Source organism: Callorhinus ursinus, unplaced genomic scaffold, assembly GCF_003265705.2.
Source record: "Callorhinus ursinus isolate GAN/ISIS: 27379988/994484 unplaced genomic scaffold, GSC_fseal_2.0 scaffold14, whole genome shotgun sequence".
NCBI classification, from domain to species: Eukaryota; Metazoa; Chordata; class Mammalia; order Carnivora; family Otariidae; genus Callorhinus; species Callorhinus ursinus.
The window spans coordinates 28,846,564-28,870,713 of NW_027397076.1; the positions used below are offsets into that span (position 1 = coordinate 28,846,564).

Consider the following 24,150-nt stretch of genomic DNA (forward strand, 5'->3'; position numbering starts at 1 on the left):
AGATTCTTAGAAGTATTCTCAACCCCTGTAAGATCCACATCTCTGGTTTATCCATAATGAAGAGTACTTCAGATAGGACTTGTGGATGTGATACCTTTTAACTTCCAAGTATGTTTTCCAGATTTAGTCCGGTGATGGGGCATTATTTTGAAGAAGCCTAAGAAGTCACACATACTTTTGAACTCTTTAGTTTTGAATAATGGTATATATATTCTTCTTATTGTATATATATTTTTGAGAAACTGATCATTATTTTTACAGGACCAAATCTCTTAAGGAGATATAGAAAAGGTAAAAAAGCACCTTTTATCTTTGTAGAAATACACTTTCTTCATAAATTGGAAAGGACCAAGCAAGCATGTGTCTCATATAGTAAGCACCCCATAAATTATTTCTTCCCTGATATTCACCGACTCACTGCAGTAGAACACAAACTCACAATCTCATATGCTCAGTATCCTAACAGTAGAGCATATGAAGTACAAATTCATATATTTTAAGAACAAAAGCTAGTGAGCTATTCGTAGACTGAACAAAAATCAGTGGCACATTGTTCAAAACAGAAGCATGTATTGAAATCAGTTCAATTCACCTTACTTTAAATAGCTACCATATGCCAAACACTGTGAGAACACATTTTTCAGTAACACAAAAATGATGCTTCACTTCTGGATTAAGTCATGAGTTGGAATAAATGCATTTTATTTTACTGATGTGGAACGCTTGTGCCTGTTCAATTAATTCATCATGAAGGACTACAAACACTTGAAGTAATTACATGAATGCTCTTATAATCTCTACTGGTAATTGTGTGGTGGCAGGGCTGTGCCCAGAGCTTAGTCAACGAAGATTTATGATGTTAATGTTTCCTTTTTCTCCTTACTACAAACTCACAAACTGTCATTGAGACTAGGTATTCCTGCTGACACTTAGCAAATTTGAATCTTAAGTACCAATCAATTGATCAATCAATATCTTAGGTTCTGGCTTACTTAGTGTGAATGCTCACACCAAGTGGGTAGCCAGGAAATCATTAGGATACCATTTTCCCCTTAATAATGCTCATTGAAAGTGCTCCTTCTTCCCCCACCTCCCTACCAACTAGAAGGTGAGGCTACAGTGAAATAGGGATCCTCTCATCCAATACCACCACACTGGTCTTTTTAATTTTCCCACAGAATCATGGCTCTCCATAGTTTGTCTAAACTCTATTACTATTCTGTATGAATTGAACGGTCCTTTGTGAACTGGCCTGGGAAACTAAGCATCATTATGGATCATTGTTTAAAGTTCCATGTAAGGAATTTTCAGGATGATTTTATTCTATTCTCTAGCTTGCAATCCCTTATGTGTTTGCAGAATATATCTTTTATTCAGGAAAGAAAATGATAGCACCTGCAGAGGGACTTTTCTTCCCTGCCAGAAAAGAAGGACTTCCTTCAAAAATCAGAATTCTGTAATATTAATTGCTTACCTATTACCCACTTTCCTTGTCTCCAATCCAATACAGTAAGCAAATTAGCCATCAGAGTTAAGGATATTTTTAAAAATGTAGATAGAGAAAAATTATTAAATCACTCCTCAGTAGTTAAGAAACTGCAGAGCATGCTTTGGATGGAAACTGATCTTGCCATCTCTTTTGGATCAACACCTTAGTATCAGCAGAAGAAAAAAAACGCTGACCCATTTGAAACACCAACTGCATTCTTGGTAACACATTTATTTGTGCAGAAATTTATATCCACATTGAAGTCAAAATTGATTCCAGGCTTCTTGGATTTTACAATACTTAGTATTTCCAAGATTTACTTATACTGCAGTTAAACCCAGTGAATAGACCAAACTGGACATAAATAACCCACCCATTTTTGCCTGGATTCATGCAAAGGGATCACTGTAGCACCTTTTCTAGTAGCACTGGTCCAAATGTCAGAGCAAATTAACAAGCTTTGTCTCTATGATCTCTTCCAAACATCTTACCTCCAAAACTGCAGATGACCTAGTTGTCTCACAGGAGTACAAGATAACTAGTAAGCCGATTTCTATGAGAGATGTAAAAACAAACTTTAAACACGCCCCTTAGATCCAGGTCTAACTAAAAATATCCTTTCTATTGTCTCATTATTCCTTGCTTTTGTGCCTTAGCTACTGGGTCGCCACACACCTCTCCTGTACTAATGGAGTCAATGAAAGCACTACAAAAGATAATATATTTCATTATGAGTAGGATTCCTCTCCTGGGCACCATCTTTGACCCTTCTGATAAGTACTCTCTGGATGGTTCTCACTATCGTACAGCAGTTTAGCAGGTAAGAATGTCTAAGAAGGTAGAAAAATGAGGTTTAAGTGTAAATCTCAGTACTCAACTCCCAGCTTCTCACTCAGAACCTCTCTAACCCCATTTAAAAAAAACACTGGCACAGCCCTATTTGGATATTTTCTATTAGTTCCTTCGACATCACACATGAAGAGTCAAACCAAACCTCACAGTTTCCTCATTACTCTCTCTCCAGGACAGTGGCAAAAATGAGAAAGCTTACGTTGATGTACCCCAAGGACATGAAATTGGAGAATTTCAAATGCCAACTACACCTTCCACTGGCAACAAGGCAGGTGTTCTCCTTTAGGAGAGCTCCAACTTGCTCCATTACTCCAGCAATGCCCCATGACTCATACCTCACCCTGGATCTCAGAAAACTGTTCCATGAGGTCAGGCCAGCAGGTCACTAGAATTTCTAAAAGTCAAAAGTGAGAGAACACCACAGAATCCTTTGCCAACCCATTGGATGGATGAATTCAGAAGACTTTAGAAACAAAACCACCAACTGGTAATGAAATCCAGACCCATAGCTACCCTTGGCTATATGGCAGGATTTATTTCCATGAAATAGTATGTTATTTTATCTCCTAAAGCACATTCATTTTCAATTTACAAAATTCTCTCTAAGCATAAACAAAAAAGACCAAGCAAAAGGCAATTTATTTGTATTACCTTCTTCTGATCTTCTAGCTTGTGACTCACTGGATTCTTCCCATGTCTGTTCATCTCTGAAGATAAATCCATCACATTAGGTTCTTACTTTTTAAAAAGGAATCTCTTCAAAAAAGCAGCAAACTAATCCAAGATGCAATCACTAGGAAAACACTGGCATGCCACATTTCCCATCACACACCATCTCTGAACTTCATCAACTCCATGGAATGATTAAAAAGTCCATTGATTGAATGGAAAAGATGAATTTTGCAATTTATTCCCAGGGCTTTCCAAATCAGCATATCGTTTTTAAATGCTGATGTCTCAAAAACAAAACATTCATCCAGGAATTTTAACTCCAACTGCTATCTTTTTTGTTCTTCACAGTTTTCCATTTTAATAAATAATTACACAGTTCCCGTAAACCTGTGATTTAAAAAAAAAAGCACAGTTAATTCTCCCCCATCATTTATAGTACAGTTAATGAAAACTTCTTATCTGAAATGTGTAATTTAGAAAAAAAGTTAGGCACAGATTGTATTTCATATGAAAGCAATAGCAAGTGAAAGGCATTATTCTTTACTCCTTTAAAATACCAAATATAATAACTGAGTTAAGGCAGAATATTAAAACCAGGGATTCACAGCATATCAGAGTTAAAAATCAACAGAGAATACACACATACACTCATCAAACATGTGCATATGCTCCATGGATCCAGTCGTTCATTTCTGTATTCACAGAACTATAGAATTTAGAAAAGAGTCCAATATACGTAGACATGATGCTAGACTGATAGTTTTCGTAAATAACTTTATTTAAATTTTAAAATGAATTTATAAAATGGTTGTTAGTCTATGAGTTTGAGACGGTAAGTGCATATTTTAAGTTTAATAAATAAGTAGTAACAGGACTAGAATTAGAATTCAGATACCTTTGAATCCAAATCCCATTCTTTGTCCTCCACATAATTTGCCTCAATTCATACTGCATATTTTGTCCACAAGGATCCCATAAATGAGTTTGTCAGGTGCCTTGCTGAATTATGAATGCATAAGTCATTCTCTTTAAAAAAAAAAAGTCATATAATCTAGTGGTTTCCAAACCCTGCTAGAAAATGAAATAATCTGGGAATACTCTTAATCAGAGAGACTCGTTGGGTCCACCCAACACAGCTAATGTAGAAGCTAAAGGGTTGTGCTTGGAAATGTGGTTTTTTTTTTTTTTTTCATTTCTTCAAGACACTCCTGATGCAGGAAAACCACTGAGAAGTTGAAACCTCCCTCTACTGTAGGGCTTCCCAAACTTGTCTGCATTTTGGAATCACAGGGAAGCTTTAAAAATATTGATTCTTCTGTCCCATCCCCAGAGACTCTGATTTAATTAGTCTGGATATGACCTGAGTCTTGGAAGCACTGCCCTAATACATAAAATCCCTAAACATAATTGACCAACCACTGCTTGAATACATTAAACAAGAGGAAACAGTATCTTGGGAGGCAGTTCCTTCCACACCGAAGTAATCCCGGTCTTTAGACATTTCTTCCTAATTTGGACATAAATTCTGCGTTCCTAAATACTTCTGTACATTTGTAATTATTTAAATCCTTGTCATCAATATACACAAAATACTTTCAATTTCCTCTTTTATCTGACAATTCAAGTATTACCTTGGCCAGGTTAACTATTCCTAGCACCCACAACAATTCCTCATTACCCCGGTTATTTACTTAAGAGGTTTCAATTTTTACATGACTCATAAACTGTGCTATCCAGCACTGAGCACAAAGGTTCAGCATGATGTACTCCCTTTAAGAAACCATTGCCAGGTTCCACAAAACAAGCCAAGCCCAGCATAAAACACATGATAAAGTAGATAGTGTTGAAAATCAGCTCCTGAACTGCCTTTTTGCCTTTCCATATACTGTCTCCTGTCCTGACATTATTTTGCCAAGCTATGCTCTTTCTTGAAGTCCTCTGATACGCTGCAGAGGCATACTTAATTTGTGTATTAATGGGAATGTTATCAGCAAAGAAAACAGCATGGGCCAAGGCTTGGGCATGAAGGAACACAGGGCCAATATGAGGAGCTCACAGAAATTCAATGAGGAGTCATGGAAAACATGTAAGAAGAAATGATGCATAATAGAATTTGTGGTTTTAAAAGTTCATCTTAATTGCAATATAGAAGATAAATGGGAGGGAACAAAACTTGTGACAGAAAAACCTTATGGGGATTGCTTAAATAATCAAAGAGAGACAATAGTATCCTGAACTAGCGTAGGAGTTGATGGGATGGAAAGAATGACAAAACTAAGTAATGTGGTATTTAAAAGGTGTAGTTGGTGGAATTGTTAATTGATTGGACATGAGTGTGGGTGTGTGATGCAAGGGTGCATGAGCACAGGGAGGATTATATCATCTAAAACAGCAAATACCACAAGAGAAGCATTTTGGACAGGAGAAGATAAAAGAATTTGTAAAGCAAACTAAAGATGCTTGCTAAAATCCAGAAAATTACAAGGCAATCTCACTGATGGACATAGAAGCAAAAATCCTAAAGGAACATTAACAAACTGAATCCAGCAGTGTATAAAATGAATCATACATGAATTCCAAATTGGTGCTATGCCAGGAATAAAGATTGGTTTAAGATTTGAAAATCAATCAGTATAATTCACCACATTAACAAAATAAGGAAGAAAAATGATACGCTCATCTCTATTGGTGCAGAAATATAATTTGACAAATTAAACATTGATTCATCACACACACACATGCACGTGCACACACAAACTCTTGGAAAAGGAGGACTAAAAAAGGACTTTCATAATCTTTCTTTATCTGATAAAGTGTATCCACAAAATATCTACAGCAAACATCATACTTATTGGTAAAAAATTAAAGACTTCCCATTTGCTCAGGAACAGCACATAAATACCTGCTAATATAAATTCTATTCAATATTGTACTTAAAGTCCTACCATGCAGCAATATAAGAAAATATGAGATAGACAGAGATGAAGGGAGGGAGGGGGACGCAGGCAAGCAGTATAAGCACTGGAAAGGAATAAATATAACTTTTATTTATAAATGCTATGATGATGTATACAGAATATTAAAGAATCAAGAGATAAATTACTAGAATTAATAATTGAGTTAGCAAGAGGGTGCCTGGGTGGTTCAGTTGGTTAAGCGACTGCCTTCAGCTCAGGTCATGATCCTGGAGTCCCGGGATCAAGTCCCACATCGGAATCCCTGCTGAGCAGGGAGTCTGCTTCTCCCTCTCACCCTCCCCCCTCTCATGCTCTCTCTATCTCATTCTCGCTTTCAAATAAATAAATTAAATATTTTTAAAAAATAAATAAATAATTGAGTTAGCAAGTTTCCTGGACACCGAATCAAGATATAACATCCCTTTATATTCCTTTATAACAGCAGCAAACATTCAAAAAGATGAAACTTTAAAAAGATACTATTTACAGTGGCATTAAAAATATCAAATATCTAGGAATAGATCTCATAAAAGATGGTAAGAACTTTATGATAAAGCAATAAAACATCAAAAATAAAAATCTAAATAAAGTATTAAGCTATATTCACAAACTGTAAGATTTAATACTGCAGAAATGCCAATTCTTGCCTAAAAAATTTATAGACTCAGTGCATTATCAATCAAAATTCCCAGTTTTCTTTTTATAACTTCAGAAGATGCTTCTAAAATATATATGGTAAAGCAAAATACCATTAAAATCCAATACATTTATGAAAAACAAATTGCAACTATTTACTCTGCCAGATGTTAAGAAACACAAACCAAGAATAAATACAATGGTATATAACTGGTGCAAGGATAGACAAGTTAATCATGGACACAGAAAGCCCAGAAACAAGCTCTTAACACATATGGGTCACTTGATTCATTACAATGTTGGGTTTACAAAGTCACGGGAAAAACGTTTTTCAGTAGAGTTCTGGATCAATTAGATAGCCATGTAGGTAAAAAAAACAAAAATGGAATTTCACCTCTACTTCACATCAGTAATCAATTCCAAGTGGACTGTGAATCTACCTGTGACAAGACAGGGAGAACACTTTTATAATATGAAGGAAGAGAAACAAGAGAAACAAGAGGTCAAAAGCACTAAACAAAAAGAAAAAGATGATAACTAAGATAATATTAAAATGAGGAACTTTTATTCATCAGATTACACCAATAAGAAAATATGAATGCAACAGAGTAGGAAAAGATACTTGTTATGCATATAACTACATCTGAAAAACCAAGACAGAAGACAGACAAAAATATTTGAATAGGTGCTCCAAAAAAAGAAAAAATAACAGACATAGAAAATAGATTAGTGATTGCTGTGGGTTAAAGATGGGGAGAAAAGGTATGTCTAAAAAGGTTAGTGTAAGGAAGTCTTGTCGTAATAGAATAATTCTATCTTGATTCTGGAGGTGGTTACATGAATCTATACATGTAATAAGATTGCAATAATAAGATTATTATACACACACATAAATGAATGTATATAAAGCTGGTGAAATAGTGAATTCTCATAATTGTACCAATGTCAATTTCCTGGCTTTGATACTATATTATAGTAATACACAATGTTACCACTGGGAGAAACTAGGTATATAAAACCTCCCTATCCTTTTTTTCCCACATCTTTTTGTGAATCTGACATTATTTCAAAATAAAAAGTGAGAAAAAAAGAGGATGTACAAATGGCCAACAAACATAAAAAAGTAAACACCCTCATTAATATTAGGAAAATGCTTATGTAAACCAAGGTTTATAATTTCTCATCTACCCAAAGGTATTTTAAAAAATGACAATACCCTAACAAAGTAGTCTTAAGGGAACATACCACAACATAATAAAGGCCATATATGAAAAGCCCACATCATACTCAATGGTGAAAAACTTAAAGCTTTCCTCCTAAGATCAGGAAGAAGATGTCCACTCTTACCACTTTTATTCAACATCATACTGGAAGTCCTAACCACAACAATCAGACAACAAAAAGGAATAAAAGGCATCTGAATTGAGAATAAAGAAATGAGACTGTCACTATTTGCAATTGACGTGATATTATATATAGAAAACCCTAAAGACTCAACCAAAAAACTACCAGAACTGATAAATGAATTTGGTTAGGTCAGAAAATACAAAACCAATATACAGCAATTCATTGCATTTCTATACACTAACAATGAAGCAACAGAAAGAGAAATTAAGAAAACAATCCCATTTACAATGGCACCAAAAATATCAAATACCTAGGAATAAACTTAACCAAGGAGGTAAAAGACCTGTACTCTGAAAACTATAAAACACTGATCAAAGAAATTGAAGACTGACACAAACAAATGGAAAGATATTCCATACTCATGGATTGAAAGAACAAATATTGTTAAAATGTCCATACTACTCAAAGCAATCTACACATTTAATACAATCCCGATCAAAGTATCAACAGCATTTTTCACATAACTAGAACAAGTAATACTAAAATTTGTTTGGAAGAACAAAAGATCCTGAATAGCGAAAACAATCTTGAAAAAGAAAAACAGCTCTGGGCTCAGACCTTGTTTGCGGCGACATGGCTAAACGCACCAAGAAGGTCGGAATCGTGGGTAAATACGGGACCCGTTATGGTGCCTCCATCAGGAAAATGGTGAAGAAGATTGAAATAAGCCAGCATGCCAAGTACACTTGCTCCTTCTGTGGCAAAACAAAGATGAAAAGACGAGCTGTGGGGATCTGGCATTGTGGCTCCTGCATGAAAACCGTCGCTGGTGGCGCTTGGACCTACAACACCACTTCCGCTGTCACAGTAAAGTCGGCTATCAGAAGACTGAAGGAGTTGAAAGACCAGTAGAAGCTTCACCATTTGAAACATTACTAGCCTATAACAAATGGGTTAATTTATGTAACAAAATTACTTTGGCTTGATGTTAAATTTATTAATTAGATCTTTCAATTTGTGTTGCATTAGTTTTGCTTTCTCAAAGGCCTTGGAAATTAAAAATCCTTCTAATTTTTATTGGAAAAAAAAAAAGAAAAAGAAAAACAAACCTGGGGGGCGCCTGAGTGGCTCAGTTGTTGAGCATCTGCCTTCGGCTCAGATCATGATCCCAGCATGCTGGGATCGAGCCCCACATCGGGCTCCCTGCTCAGCGGGAAGCCTGCTTCTCCCTTTCCCACTCCTCCTGCTTGTGTTCCCACTCTCTCTGTCAAATAAGTAAATAAATAAATCTTAAAAAAAAAAGAAAAGAAAAAACAAGAAAAACAAAGCTGGAAGTATCACAATTCCAGATTTCAAGATCTACTACAAAGCTTTAGTAATCAAAACAGTATGATACTGGCACAAAAACACACACATAGATCAAAGGAACAGAATAGAGAATCCAGAAACAAACCCATGATAATACAGTTGATTAATCTTCAACAAAAGATGAGGCACCTGGGTGGCTCAGTCAGTTAAGCGTCCCACTCTTGGTTTCAGCTCAGGTCATGTTCTCAGTGTCATGAGATCAAGCCCCCGTGTGGGGCTCCATGTTCAGCATGGAGTCTACTTGAGATTCTCTCTCTCCTTCTGCCCCTCCCCCAGCTTGTTATCTCTCTCCAAATAAATAAATAAAGTAAAATTTAAAAAAATATAGAAACAAAAACTAAAAGAGGCAAGAATATACAATAGGAAGAAGTCTCTTCAACAAACGATGCTGGGAAAACTGGACAGCAACATGCAAAAGAATAAAACTGGACCACTTTCTTACACCATACACAAAAATACACTAAAAATAGATTAAAGACCTAAATGTGAGACCTGAAACGATAAAAATCCTACAAGAGAGCACAGGCAGTACCTTCCCTGACATGGGCCATAGCAGCATTTTTCTAGATCTGTCTCCTGCGGCAAGGGAAATAAAAGCAAAAATAAACTATTGGGACTATATCAAAATATAAAGCTTCTGAACAGCGAAGGAAACAACCAACAAAACTAAAAGGCAACCAACTGAATGGGAGAAGATATTTGCAAATGACATATCCAATGAAGGGCTAGTATCCAAAATATATAAAGAATTTATACAATGCAAGACTAAAAAAAAAAAAATCTGATTATAAATGGGCTGAAGACGTGAACAAACCTTTCTCCAAAGACATACAGATGGCCAAGACACCTGAAAATATGTCCAACATCACTTATTATCAGGGAAATGCAAATAAAATTACAATGAGCTATCACCTCACACTTGTCAGAATAGCTAAAACCAAAAGAACAAAAAACAAGCATTGGCAAGGATGTAGAGAAAAAGGAACTCTTGTGCACTATTGGTGGGAATGGAAACTGGTGCAGACACTCAGAAAATAGTAATGAGGTTCCTCAAGAAATTAAAATAGAATTACCATATGATGTTATCTCACCACTGGGTATTTACCCAAGGAATTCAAAAACACTAATTCAAAAAGATGTATGTACCCCTATGTTTATTGCAGCATTATTTATAATAGCCAAAATATGGAAGCAACCCAAGTGTCTATCAATAGATGAATGGGTAAAGAGATGGTATACACACACACACACACACACACACACAGTCATAAAAAAGGGTGAAACTTGCCATTTGCAACAACACTGATGGAACTAGAGAGTAGAATACTATGTGAAATAAATTAGAGAAAGACCATATTATTTCATTCATATGGTGGAATTTAAGAAACAAAACAAATGAACAAAGGGGAAAAAAAAGGGAGAGAGGGACAAACCAAGAAACAGACTCTTAACTGTAGAGAACAAACTGATGGTTACCAGAGGGGTAGTAGGGGGAGATGTGAGATAAAGATGGGGATTAAGAACACACTTATCACGATGAGCCCTGAGGAATGTACAGAACAGCTGAAACACTATATTGTACACTTGAAACTAATATAACATTGTATGTTAACTGTACTAAAATTAAAATTAAAAACTGAGTAAATTTTTTAAATGACAATACCAACTGTTGGCAAAGTCATGGAAAAACAAAGAACATGCTGGCCAAAATACAAACTGGTACAACAATTTTGCAAAAATAAGTTACCTTTTTTCTTTTTTTTTTTTTTTTTACCAAAAATCGGTAACTGCAAACCTACTAAGTTTTTTTTTTTTTAAGATTTTATTTATTTATTTAACAGACAGAAACACAGAGAGAAAGGGAACACAAGCAGGGGGAGTGGGAGAGGGAGAAGCAGGCTTCCCGTAGAGCAGGGAGCCTGACACTGGGCTCGATCCCAGGATCCCGGGATCATGACCCAAGCCAAAGGCAGACGCCTAACGACTGAGCCACCCAGGTGCCCCCCTACTAAGTTTGAAGATACACATACTATATGACCCAGCAGTAAAACTCAGAGCCTTGTACTCTTCAAAAATATATGTATATGTGCATCAAGAAAAATGTGCAAGACAGTTCCTTTAGAATGGCCAAAAATACGGAAACAACACAAATGTCCACCATTACAATAGGTAAATAAATTGTAGTATATTTATACAAGAGATAAACATACATTAAAATAAGCAAACTACAGACACATGTCAATATAGATAACTATCAAAAATATTAAGAATTTGAAGTTCAAACTAAAAGAATTTATACTGTATGATTCCATTTATGCAAGTTCAAAAAATGTGTAGAACCATGGTGTTGTAAGTCAGGACAGTGGTTACCTTTGGTGAGGGAACAGAAAGGGTTTGTTGTTTTTTTTTTAAGATTTGTTTATTTTAGAGAGAGAGCACACACGCACACAGGCGCATGCAAGCATGGTGGGGAGGGGCAGAAGGAGAGGGAGAAAGAAACCCAAGCAGATTCCAAGCTCAGCGTGGAGTCAACACAGAGCTCAGGGCTCGATCTCACCACCTGATCCCACCACCCAGAGATCACAATCTGAGCTGAAATCAAGAGTCAGACTCACAACTGACTGTGCCAGCTGGGTGCCCTGGGATAAAAAATGTTTTGAATGGAATTTAACTGCAATGCTGTCAATATTCCATTTTGTGACTTGGGTGGGCACGACTTGGATGCTAGCTTTGTAACGATTCAGTGAGCTGTAAATTTACATTCTGTGCAGTTTTCTTGCTGTCTAATATGTCTTGTGATAAAAAAATAAGCTGAGAAAAAATTCAGATACATCTTGTCTTTAACATTCCCGTTAATGGTCTCTCCAATAAGCAACAAATAAGTATTTAAGTTAGACTGATGGGATCTGTTATTCGTGGGCATCATTCTTTTTAAGGTCATGGACCAGCTGTTTGATTATGGCATAGAATTTTGCCTGAGAACAATGTCAACCTTTAACCAGTACATGGTCAAATGTCAGAAAATGTATTCATGAAGCCCAGTACCTAAGCAAGGTAAGGGGACTTGTGGCATCAGGCTAAAGTGATCATCTGTGAGGTAAATTACAGTCTTCTCTGATTGCAGATCAAAGATGTGTAAACCTTAGGAACAAGATATGGAATTTGTGGTAGGAATGTTTGGCTGAATTCATTTATAAAAGGGACTCTGCTTGAAAAAGTAATTTGCCAAGGTAAGGAGATTCCTGCAGAAAGAAGCTGTAGGTACCATTGGGAAAAGGAGCTGAGGAGAGATCTGAAACGTCCAGCTCAAGGAAAAATCATTACTCAAGTGAAGGAAGGTAAGATCAAAGGGACCCCACAGTGAAATCTTCAAATATCTCAGGCAAAATAACAATGAGAGAGTCAGTTTAAATAGCCCCCAGGCCTAGAGAATGAAGCCATCTTACCACAGTATCAGCCAATAAGAAAACTTCTACCTCTGTACCTCTCCCCTCTTCCCCATCTTCCCTACAGAGACCCCACTGAGTGGGGGGAGGAGGTGAAAAAAGGTTCTGTCCAAATAGGAATGTAGTAGTAAGGGGCACTAGCAGCCAGTTTTGGTTTGGGTGAAGAGGAAGAAGCTTTTGAATAAGTATGTATTTATAAATATATTAGAATAAATATTCTAAATTGTAAATTGACATTTTTCATCACCTAAAGTGACAAGAAACAACCCAAATTTGCATCCAGGGACAGAGAAACAATTAATTCTACTAACAAGTTTGAATAAACAGGAGAGAAGTTTGGAACAGATTTAGATTTAGGAATCACCAGTCTGCAAAGGAGATCATACATAGAATTTACTCAGAGTGAGAAAAGTACCAAGGGAAGAACTCCAGGGGAAAGATCCAAATTGTCTTGACAATACTGCCAAAATTATCTCCAAAATGCAAACCTGATCACGCCACTTAATTAAAATCAATGGTTCCCTAACACCTAAAGCTAAAGAGAAAATAAAAATCAAAATTCCTTAGCATGTCATTCAACAAACACTCTTCCCTATCATGATTATTTTAACTTTCTAATTTCATATATTAACACTTCCCCGGTTCTATATTTTTTGTAGTTGTACAAAAAAAACCTTAGAGTTCCTGAGGACAAAATGTCATTTCACACCTTTAGCACTAATATGTCTATAAGTGCTACATAATCCACTTGTCAAAGTCCTACTTATCCTTAAAAACTCTCCTCAAAGCTATGTCTTTTGAAGGTTTCACTTTATGCCCCCAACTCCACCATAGACAAGCCAGGCCCTTCTTCCCCAATGGTCTGGGAGGCGTTAAATATCCCCCTTGCTTTCACACATAATTACGTGGCCCCCACTAGACTGTCAGCCCCGATATACTTTCTTAGAACCCCCAAGTTATAACACAACACCTAGAGGCTACTAATCATCACATGCATACAATAAGGTACAAAAATCTTAAGTGTACAACATATGATACACTAAGTTAAACACCACCCATATGAAGATAGAGAACATTTCCAGAACTCCAGAAGATCCCTTCATTCCTCCCTCCCTTAATAAGTAACCACCAGGCTGGTTTATCACTGTAGATTTATCTGTCCTTAAAATATCATATTAAGCGGAATCATAAATCATGTATCCATTTGTTTCTTCTTTTTTTCAACATTAAATCTAGAGGATTCATCCGTGTAATTGTAAGTAGCAGTAGTTCATTCTTTTGCTCTATGGAGGGGATGGTTGTGCTTACTGGTCCCAATTCATGTAACTGACCAAAATAAAGTCCAATTCAACAGTGGGATTTTTAATTATCTTGACCTCAATATCCTAATTCGGGCTTTCTGGACTCTTCAGTTTTACAAATAAAAAAGTGAGAAGGTTCGCTTTATTTCACATAGTTTTCCGAGGCTCTGTGACCCCGATTCAAGTCCAAGAGAATGCAAAATAATCAAGTTCCTGTGGTAAGACTACTGACAAAGTAACAAATCATGCATCCAGAAACCATTAAAAATTACTGGAAATTGCTTTTGGAATTTTAAGTGTTAGAGGTGAATAGTCATTGTCTAACTCTTTAAATTCTGATATTGAATTGTTAAATATTCTTCACATGGCTAAATCAGTATTTCTAAAGTGCAAAGGAAAGGATCCAGGCACAATGGAAAGAGTTAAGGAGTTGTTCCAGTAGAAATGGGTCTTGGGGTCAGAAGTTCTACTTGCCTTTCCACTACTGTGTCCCAGACCAAAAACTCCAGGACTCTACTACTATAAAAATACTAGAAAAGTATTGTAATAATATGATTCAAAAAAGTTAAATTTTTTTGATAAACATCAATACCCATTCCATTTAAATATAAAAAGAAAATAAAAGAAATAGAAGGAAGCAGAGAATATCATACTTAATGGTGAACTATAAGAAGAATACAGAGATACCATTTATATTGTTTAAAAATATTATTTATAAATACAGATAAATATAGTAAAAGTATAATCTTATATGAAATGATAAATCTCTCAAAGTAAAAAATAAGATAAAAATGCCTGCTATCATCGTTCCAATAAACCACTATATTAAAGGCACTTATCACCACAGTAAGGCAAAAAATTCAACAAGAAATATAAGGATAGGAAAGGAAGAAAAATGTTTGCATAAAATATTGACTATATAGAACAGTAAAGAAAAAATTATAATTATTTAGACTAAACAAGACTATCATTTATAATACACCAGCAAAAAATATACCTTTATATCAGCAACAATAAAAACAGTGAAACAAAATATAATTTTAAAACAAATTCCATTAGTAAGAGAAACATAGGATATAATGTCCTCAGGGAAAAAAACCGAAAAAATACATAAAGATCTTTACATAAAAAATCTTTTTTTTAAAGACATGGAAAATATCTATACAAATGGAAAGATAAAACATGTCCACGGGTAGGAAGACTCAAGAGCATAAAGATAGCAGCTATCTTCTAATTATTCCATAAGCTTAATTCAGTTCCCAATCAGAATTTCAATATATAATTTTATTATGTAACTTAAAAAGCTGATTGTTAAATTTGTATGTAAGAACAAAGGGATAAAACTAGCCAAGACAATTTTTTTTAAAATGGCTGCTTTCAAAGATATTAAGATTTATGAAAAGCAATGAGATTTAAGACTGAGAGGTAATGGACAAAGAAAAAGACAGATTATTGGGATAAAATATATAGCTCAGAAATAGATACACTCACATAGAAATATTAATATGCAATTCACTAAAAAAGAATTAACAATTTCAAAAATGATTTTAAACTATTGTTTATCCACCTGAGAAAAAATAAAGCTAGCATAAAAAGATTTCTTACATAACATACAAAACATACAAACTCAAAGAGATTGATAAAATTGACTAAAGCCATCTATATAACAAAAAATGGGCATATAACATAGAAAAGAAAAGCCAGGTACTGGGAAAATATATTTACACACACACACACACACACACACACACACACTAAAACCAAAATTCTTACTAAAAAGGAAAAAAACAAAGACAAAGGACCCAGTAGAAAAAGGAGCAAAGTATATGAATAGGCAATTCCTACAAGAGGAAATATGAATGGCTAATAAACATATGAAAAGTAGGAATTAAGGAAATACAATTTTTTTAAAAAGACACTATGTCCAACCTAATAGATAATTACAAATTTTTAAATGTTACCAATAGCAACTGTTGGAAAAGATGTGATAATTCTAAAACTTTCATGAATTGCTGATGAGTATGTACGACTCCTGGAATCTGGCAAAATCTAGTAAAGTTAAATGTCAGCAGACTCTCTACACATCAATTGAATTCCTAAGCAGAAACGCATACACTAAAAGATGTGCATGACAATGTTCATTATAGCATCTTGGCATTGATAAAAAATTTAAGTAATCCAAATATCCAGCATCAGAGAAATTGGATAAATTGTGGCATATATTTGTATAAGAACATGGATGTAACATTTAGAGTGATTGAACTAAAGCCCTACATATCCACATAGACAAATCTTGATAGCATAATTATTTATGAAATAAGGAAGTTATGCAAGAACAGAGTGTGATATCATTTGTAAGTAGTTTAAAATAAAGAAGTACTAAATTTAGAAACACATGCAAGTATGGTAAAAGCATAAAAACATGTAAGAAGTAATGAATCCAAAATCAGGATAGCAGGGTTTTTTCTGAGGTGAGGACATGGAAATAAGATCGGGGAGGACTACAAAGGAAGCTTTAATAATGATGCAGTATTCTATATCTTTAAAAAATGTCTAAAGCAAAATGTTAAAATGTGGTGAAGTTGGATGTTGAGTACGCAGAAGTTAATCATTATCATTCATTCTGCTTTTCCCAACACTAAGAGAGCTCACAATAAAAATAAGAAATGTTTAAAAAGAAGAAGTTCTAGAATGTAAAAATATGGGGCACCTGGGTGGCTCAGGCATTAAATGTCTGCCTTCAGCTCAGGTCATGATCCCAGGGTCCTGGGATCGAGCCCCACATGGGGCTCCCTGATCAGCGGGGAGCCTGCTTCTCCCTCTCCCACTCCCCTGCTTGTGTTCCCTCTCTCACTATATCTCTGTCAAATATATAAACAAAATCTTAAAAAAAGAGTGTAAAAATATTTATAATAGATAAGTCAACCAACCCAACAACTAACTATGGGACTCTAGCCGTTGGGTTTCCGCAGGGCTGCGACCCCTCATAAGTGGCATTTGGTAATGTGTCAGGGGGGCAGGGGACTCTTTTTGGTTGTTCCAAGAACACTGCTGGCATTTATTGGGATGAAGGGGCAGAATGATTACTAATTTCAATGCATTGGTAGTGTCCAGGTGAAGGAAAAATTGTCCCTAGATCTCCTGCTGACAGTTACAGGCACCATATCACACAGCCTTGGAACATGCCTGACTTGACCACCATGTTAGCTAAGTCCCTTATCATGAAAAAATGGACTCTTCTTTGGTATCCTTCCCTTAATAACATTTTTTTTTTCTTTTCCCAGAGCTTCCTATGGGATAATGTAAAGGTTCTACCCTGGCCCCAACCCCTAAGCTAAGTTCCCAGTTCATCCCTTCAGCCAAGGGCTCCATCAGGTTAACCTCAGGAAATGTTTCTGCTTTACTTGATTCAGCTACACACAATTAAACAGAGACGTAGTGCTACAGGTTGCCCCATAAAAGCCCCCACAAATAAATTAATCCCTTTTTGTGACATCATAGTAAAACTGGCAACCAGAAAGTCAAGGCTGATAGAACAAAAATTTTGTGGGTTAGTTTGCAGAAAACTGCAACCCAATTATGTAAGACAAAACAAGCTTCTCTCTTGTATACCAAGTATTCCGGGAACGTACTTAAAGAAAAATCAACTGCCTTGCATCGTACTTCACAACCTAAGTTCTTGTAAAATACCGTCTTTCTCACTTGAGATATGCAGAACAAATAAAAACAGCAGGGGAAAACATTATGTTCCTTGCAACATGACTGTTCTGCTTCATTGCTGTACTGGAAATGGTAGGTTATTTGCTTTATCAGATAAATTGGCTCTGCAGCCCACATTTAAAAGAACATACAGGGATTTTCAGCAGGAAGTTTGGACTTGGTTAGTTCAAGGTAAAAGTAGGCAAGGAGGAATGAATATCATTCTCAGCCAATAAATGTATGTGTAATGGAGATGGAACAGTATAAAAAATTCATATTCTTACATATTAATAAGTAGAAAAAAAAACAAACTTGTGTCTTCTAGCGAAATTCGTTTATTGTCTGAAAACTCAACGTAGTAATTCAAGGCCAAGTGGCAGGAAATTACAGTTTCCTGGCTGACATCAATTTGATCTTCAGTAATAGTTCTGACATGGAGTTCCTAAGCCCTGAAGAGAAGGGGGAAAACACACACATATATACAATAATTCCAATAATTCAGGTCACAACCCAGGTGATAAGGCACACATTATGTGCATAAACTTATGATGCATGCTTACAAAAATTCAGTGCCTTATTATGTAATTTTAATCACACTTTTTATTTGATCAGGTTCTTACATTTAGTCCGTACATGGACTTGGTTATTTACAGAATACAGGCTCCTATAAGGAAGATGTGAAACAGATGGCTATTTCTTGTCATAACAGCAAATAGACAATCATTTTTTCTAGATAATCATAAAAGTATATATACTGAGAATTGGTGAGTTAAAAAACAAAAGTTTTCAAATGTTTTCTAGTTTTCTTGCTGTGGTAGGTAGTTATCTACATGGCTCCCCCTAAGGCAAGGAAGCATTCCTCACCTTTTCTACCCGTGCTCATTCCCCAGTATGGATAACTAGCTCAAACTATTACTGCTTGGGATTCTCTCCCTCTCCCTCTGCCCCTCTCCTGCTTGCACATGCGTGCAACCCCTCACTCTAAACTAATATACAAACCTTAAAAAAAAAAAAGAAAAAGAAAACTTAGATCTACTGATAAGGAAAAAATCGGTGTCCTAAGATGGCCAACCAAGCCAGTGAGAGAGTCCCAGACCTTGCCCTGGGGCTCTTCCGGGTTCTTCTCTCTGCTCTGCTTCCTGGGAGTGCCAATCTGGGTTCCTCTCCCTGCCCCACTTCACGCACGTGCCAAGAGTGCCCAGTATGCGGAAGTAGAAGTGTATAAATTACCCCCTTTGTTTGTGCTTAGGGCTCAGACCTTTGGAGATCACTCTCCTCTGATCCAGCCAACCTTAAATAAACCTCCTATCCTCCAAGATCTCCGAGTGCCACTTGGTTCTTCCATCAGGCGACCTAGTCCAGGTTCCGTAACATTACCACTCCTAAGGAATGAAGCCATCACTTTCCTTATTAAATGGCAGAGCTTTAACCTTGACAGTCAAATTATAGAAAGCAGGTAGCATGATACAATTTTAAAACAAAACAAAATTTAAAAAGAACAACCAAAAACAGGTGACCTTGATGCTATTCTCTGGAGGAAAATACCAGTTCCAATGGATAGCATATCTTATTCACTTAAATTGCAAACAGGAAACCCTGCAGAAATATCTGCCTAGTTCGACATTAAAATATAAATACGAGGGGTGCCTGACTGGCTCAGTCAGTAGAGCATGTGACTCTTGATCTCAGGGTCATGAGTTCAAGTTCCTCTTTGGGCATAAAGCTTACTTAAAACAAATACATACACACACATATGAAAATATATATTCAAATAATCATTTACATAAATGATTTTAGCAACATTAGTTCACATGGTAGAGTACCATTTTTGATTAACAAAAAACCGGCTATATTAACGTGCTACATATGTTTTTTTTTGCTGGCCTTTCATAAAGGCAATTTCTCACTCAATTTGTTTAGCAATAGTACAGAAAAACTCTTTAGCCTGTCAATAAAGATAATTCCTTGATTTGTTTGTAAGGACCAGTTAGTTCTTCCAGGACCTAAAAACACATACTAAGCTTAAAGGAAGAAACATGTATTCTACCCAATTGAAACTCTGCTTCAGGGCGCCTGGGGGGCTCATTCGTTAAGCGTCTGCCTTCAGTTTAGGTCATGGTCCCAGGATCCTGGGATAGAGTCCTGCATTGGGCTTCCTGCTCAACAGGGAGTCTGCTTCCTCTGCCCCTCACCCCTCTTATGTTCTCTCTCATTATCTCTCTCTCTCTCTCTCAAATACATAAAATCTTTTTTTTTAAAGGCAATCTACAGAATTGGAGAGGATATTTTCAACTGACATATCTGATAAGGGGTTAATATCCAAAATATATAAGGAACTTACACATCTCACCACCAAAAAAACAAATGTGATTTAAAAATGGGCAGAGGACCCGAATAGGCATTTTTCCAAAGAAGACGCACAGATGGCCAATAGACACATGAAAAGATGTTCAAGATCACTCATCACCATGGAAATGCAAATCAAAATCACAATAAGGTATCACCTTACACCTGTCAGAATGGCCAAAATCAAAACCACAAGAAATAACAAGCGTTGGTGAGGATAGGGAAGGAAAGGAACTCCTATGCACAGAACAGGTAATTTTTGAAATTTATTAACCACTTTCATATATTATGTTCTAATTTCCGAAGTATTTTCCCACCCCTTATCTCACTAGAAAACCCTCTTCAAACAACAAATTACAGCACAATGATTAACAATATAATAGCAAATAGTTATAATTTAAGTCCATTGTTTCCATCACATTTTCAGGTTCTTCCTCTGTAAAATAAGAACCCTAAAGGACAACTAAATATCTATGATTCTCTAACTCAAAATAATTTGTTCATAGCTACTTACGGCATGTTAACTGCAAACCCAAATCTTTCCCATGTAAATCTTTGTCACACAACTTCCCTCAAGACTTGCTTCCTATAAAGTTCTGAGATGCTCCACTCCAACTAATGAACTTTTGTTCTTTATCCTTTTTTTTCCATCTTATTTATGAGGGACTTACCTGTTACTCTTAAACTTTCAATTTCCCATGCCAACACTTCCTGATATTTCATTTCTTAATGGTAGTTTAATCAGATAAAGTTGGAATATAGGACTCCTGTTGAACAAGTTGCCCTACTTTTAGATAAATGTTTTAACTATGTCACTAAAAATACATAGACCTCCCTAAAAATGGTCTTAAAGGGATTAAGAAAAGGCTTAGTGGAATTAATTCATAAAGAAAATCTGTCTCTTCTCCATGAGCTACTTATTCATTTATTTATATCAGTATGGATATTGGTTTTATTCTATGAGTTACACTCCAACACTCATTATTGTCTTGTTCAAGTTGTTCCTGGTTTGACCTAGAAGCTCCTTCAAGTTGGCACCTGTGTCCTTTTAAGATTCTCCATCACTTCTGTTTTTATTGTGATAAGAAAAACTGTCAAGTCCATTGCCCATTTTTTAATCAAGTTGTTTTGTTGTGCAACCATTAGAATCATCCATCCCCATGACTCTCATCTGTAAAACTGAAATGCTGTACCTATTAAATAATTTACTATTTTCTGTTTGCCCCCAGGCCCTGGTAATGCCCTTTATGTTCTCTGTCTTTATGATTTTAATTACTCTAAGTACCTCATATAAGTTTAGAATCATACAGTAATTGCCTTTTTATGACTGATTTATTTCACTTAGGATAATATCCTCAAGGTTTACCCAGGTAACAGAGTAGTGCAGAATTTGTTTCCTTTTAAAGGCTAAATAATACTCCATTGTATGGATATGACACATTTTCTTTATCCATTCATCTGTGAATGATCACTTGTGTTGCTTCTGTTTTAGCTATTGTGAATGATGCTATGAACCTAACTGTACAGATACCTCTTTGAGATCCTGCTTTTAATTATTTTGGGTGTATACCCAGAAGTAGAATTGCAAGATCATATGATAACTCTGTTTTTCATTTTTTGAGGAACTTCCATGCTGATTTCTGTGGGAGCTATGCCATTTTACATTCCCAAGAGCATGCAAAAGGTCCAATTTTTCCACATCCTCACCAACATGTCTTCTGTTTGCTTTTAATAGCAGTCATGCTAATGGATGTAAAAGTGGTATCTCATTGTGCTTTTGATTTGCATTTGCCTAAATGATTAATGATGTTGAGCATCTTTTCATGTGTTTGTTGGCCACTCCTGTATCTTCTTTGGAGAAATGTCTGATCAAGTCCTTCGCTTATCTTTTAATCTGGTTATTTTGTTGTTGACATTTAGAAATTGTCTATATACTCTAGATATTAATCCCTTAACAGATACCTGATTTACAAATATTTTAACCTATGCCATGAGTTGCCTTTTTACTGTTTGTCATTTGACTTTAAACATTTTTCATGAAGTCCAATTTATTTTTTCTTTAGTAACCCGTGCCTTTGTTGTCATATCCAAAAATCATTATCAAATCCAAAGTTATAAAGCATTTGTCTTGTGTTTTCTTCTAAGGTTTTCTCATTTTAGCTCTTATATTTAGACCCTTGATCCATTTTAGTTTTTATATATGATGTTAAATAAAAGTCCAATATCATAATTTTGCATGTGGATATCCACTTCCCAGCACCGTCTGTTATAAAGAGTGTCCTTTCCCTGTTGAATGGTCTTGGTACTTTTTCACAAATCATTTGAATATATATGTGAGAATTTATTTCTGGGCTCCTATTCTATTCCATTGGGCTACAGAGCTGTCTCCGTGTCAATACCACAGTTTTTATTACTGTATCTTTGAAAAGTATTGAAATCAGGAAGTAGAAATCCTTCAGTTCTGTTCTTTTTAAAGATTATCTTGGCTATTTAGAGTCCCTTGAGATTCTGTATGAATTTTAGGATGGATTTTCTGGGGGAAAAAAAGTCATTGGGATTTTGATAGGGAATGCACTAGATCTGTACACTGCTTTTGGTAGTATTAACACTTTAACAATATTAAGTTGTCCAGGGGAGCCTGGGTGGTGCAGTTGGTTGAGCATCCGACTCTTTGTTTTGGCTCAGGTCGTGATCTCAGTGTCCTGAGATTGAACCCTGCATCAGGCTCCATGCTCAGTGCAGAATCTGCTTAAGATTCTCTCCCCCATACCCCTCTCCCCTACCTCCCTTCAAATAAATAAATCTTTTTTAAAAAAATTAATTTACCCGAACGATAAACACAGGATGTTTCATTTATATCCTATTTAATTTCTTTCAGCAATGATTTGCAGTTTTCTTTGTACAAGTCTTTCACCAATTTAAGTTAACCCATAAGTACTTTATTCTTTTTGATGCTGTTATAAATGGAATTTTGTGATTTCCTTTTCAGATTGTTCATGAATATAAGTACAACTGATTTTTGTGTGTTTCATATCCTGCTACTTTGCTGAATTCACTTATTAGTTCTAATAGTGTGTGTGTGTGTGTGTGTGTGGAATCTTTAGGGTTTTCTATATAAGATCATATCATCTGTAAACAGATAATTTTACTTCTTCCTTTCCAATTTCGATACTTTTTTTTATTTTTTTTTTAAGATTTTATTTATTTATTTGAGAGAGAGAGAATGAGAAATAGAGAGCACGAGAGGGAAGAGGGTCAGAGGGAGAAGCAGACTCCCCGCCGAGCAGGGAGCCCGATGTGGGACTCGATCCTGGGACTCCAGGATCATGACCTGAGCCGAAGGCAGTCGCTTAACCAACTGAGCCACCCAGGCGCCCGATGCTTTTTATTTTTGTTGCTTATTTGCTCTGACTAGATTTTCCAGTAGTATATTTAAAGTGATAAAAGTGGCATCATTACTTTGTTCCTGATCTTAGAGCAAATCTTTAGTCTTTCACCATCAAGTATGATGTCAGCTATGGGTTTTTCATAGATGACTTTTATTATTTGAGCTAGTTTCCTTATATTCCTAGTTTACTGAGTTTTTGCAAATGTTTTTTGCATCAGTTGAGATGCAAAAATCATGTAGATTTTATCCGTCCTTCTCTGATGTGGCATATTACATTGACCAATTTTTCGGTGAAGCATTCTTCCATTCCAGGAATAAATCCCACTTAGTTATGCTCTATAATCCTTTTTTAATACACTGAATCCTGTTTGCTAGTGTTTGGGGAGTTTGGGGTTATTTTGGGGTTTTCTTTTTTTAAGATTTTTGCATGAATGTCCATATGGGATATTGGTCTGCAGTTTTCTTGTATTATCTTTGTTGTCCGGCTTTGATATCAGGGTAATGTTGGCCTCACAGCATGAGTGAAGAAGTGTTTCCTCCTTTTCAATTATTTGAAAGAGTTTGAGAAGGATTAGTATTATTTCTTCTTTAAGTGTTTAGTAGAATTCTCCAGTGAAGCCATAAGGCCCATGGCTTTTCTTTGTCGGGA

General features: G+C 35.8%; 1 protein-coding gene across 1 annotated transcript; it reads left to right on the forward strand.

The window, feature by feature from the left end:
* Positions 1-8,559: 8,559 nt before the first annotated feature.
* On the forward strand, positions 8,560-9,007 carry LOC112832478 (large ribosomal subunit protein eL43-like). The gene has a single exon (XM_025883190.2). The coding sequence runs from the start codon at positions 8,587-8,589 to the stop codon at positions 8,863-8,865; it is 279 nt and encodes a 92-aa protein (XP_025738975.1). The 5' UTR covers positions 8,560-8,586; the 3' UTR covers positions 8,866-9,007.
* The last annotated feature ends 15,143 nt before the right edge of the window (positions 9,008-24,150 follow it).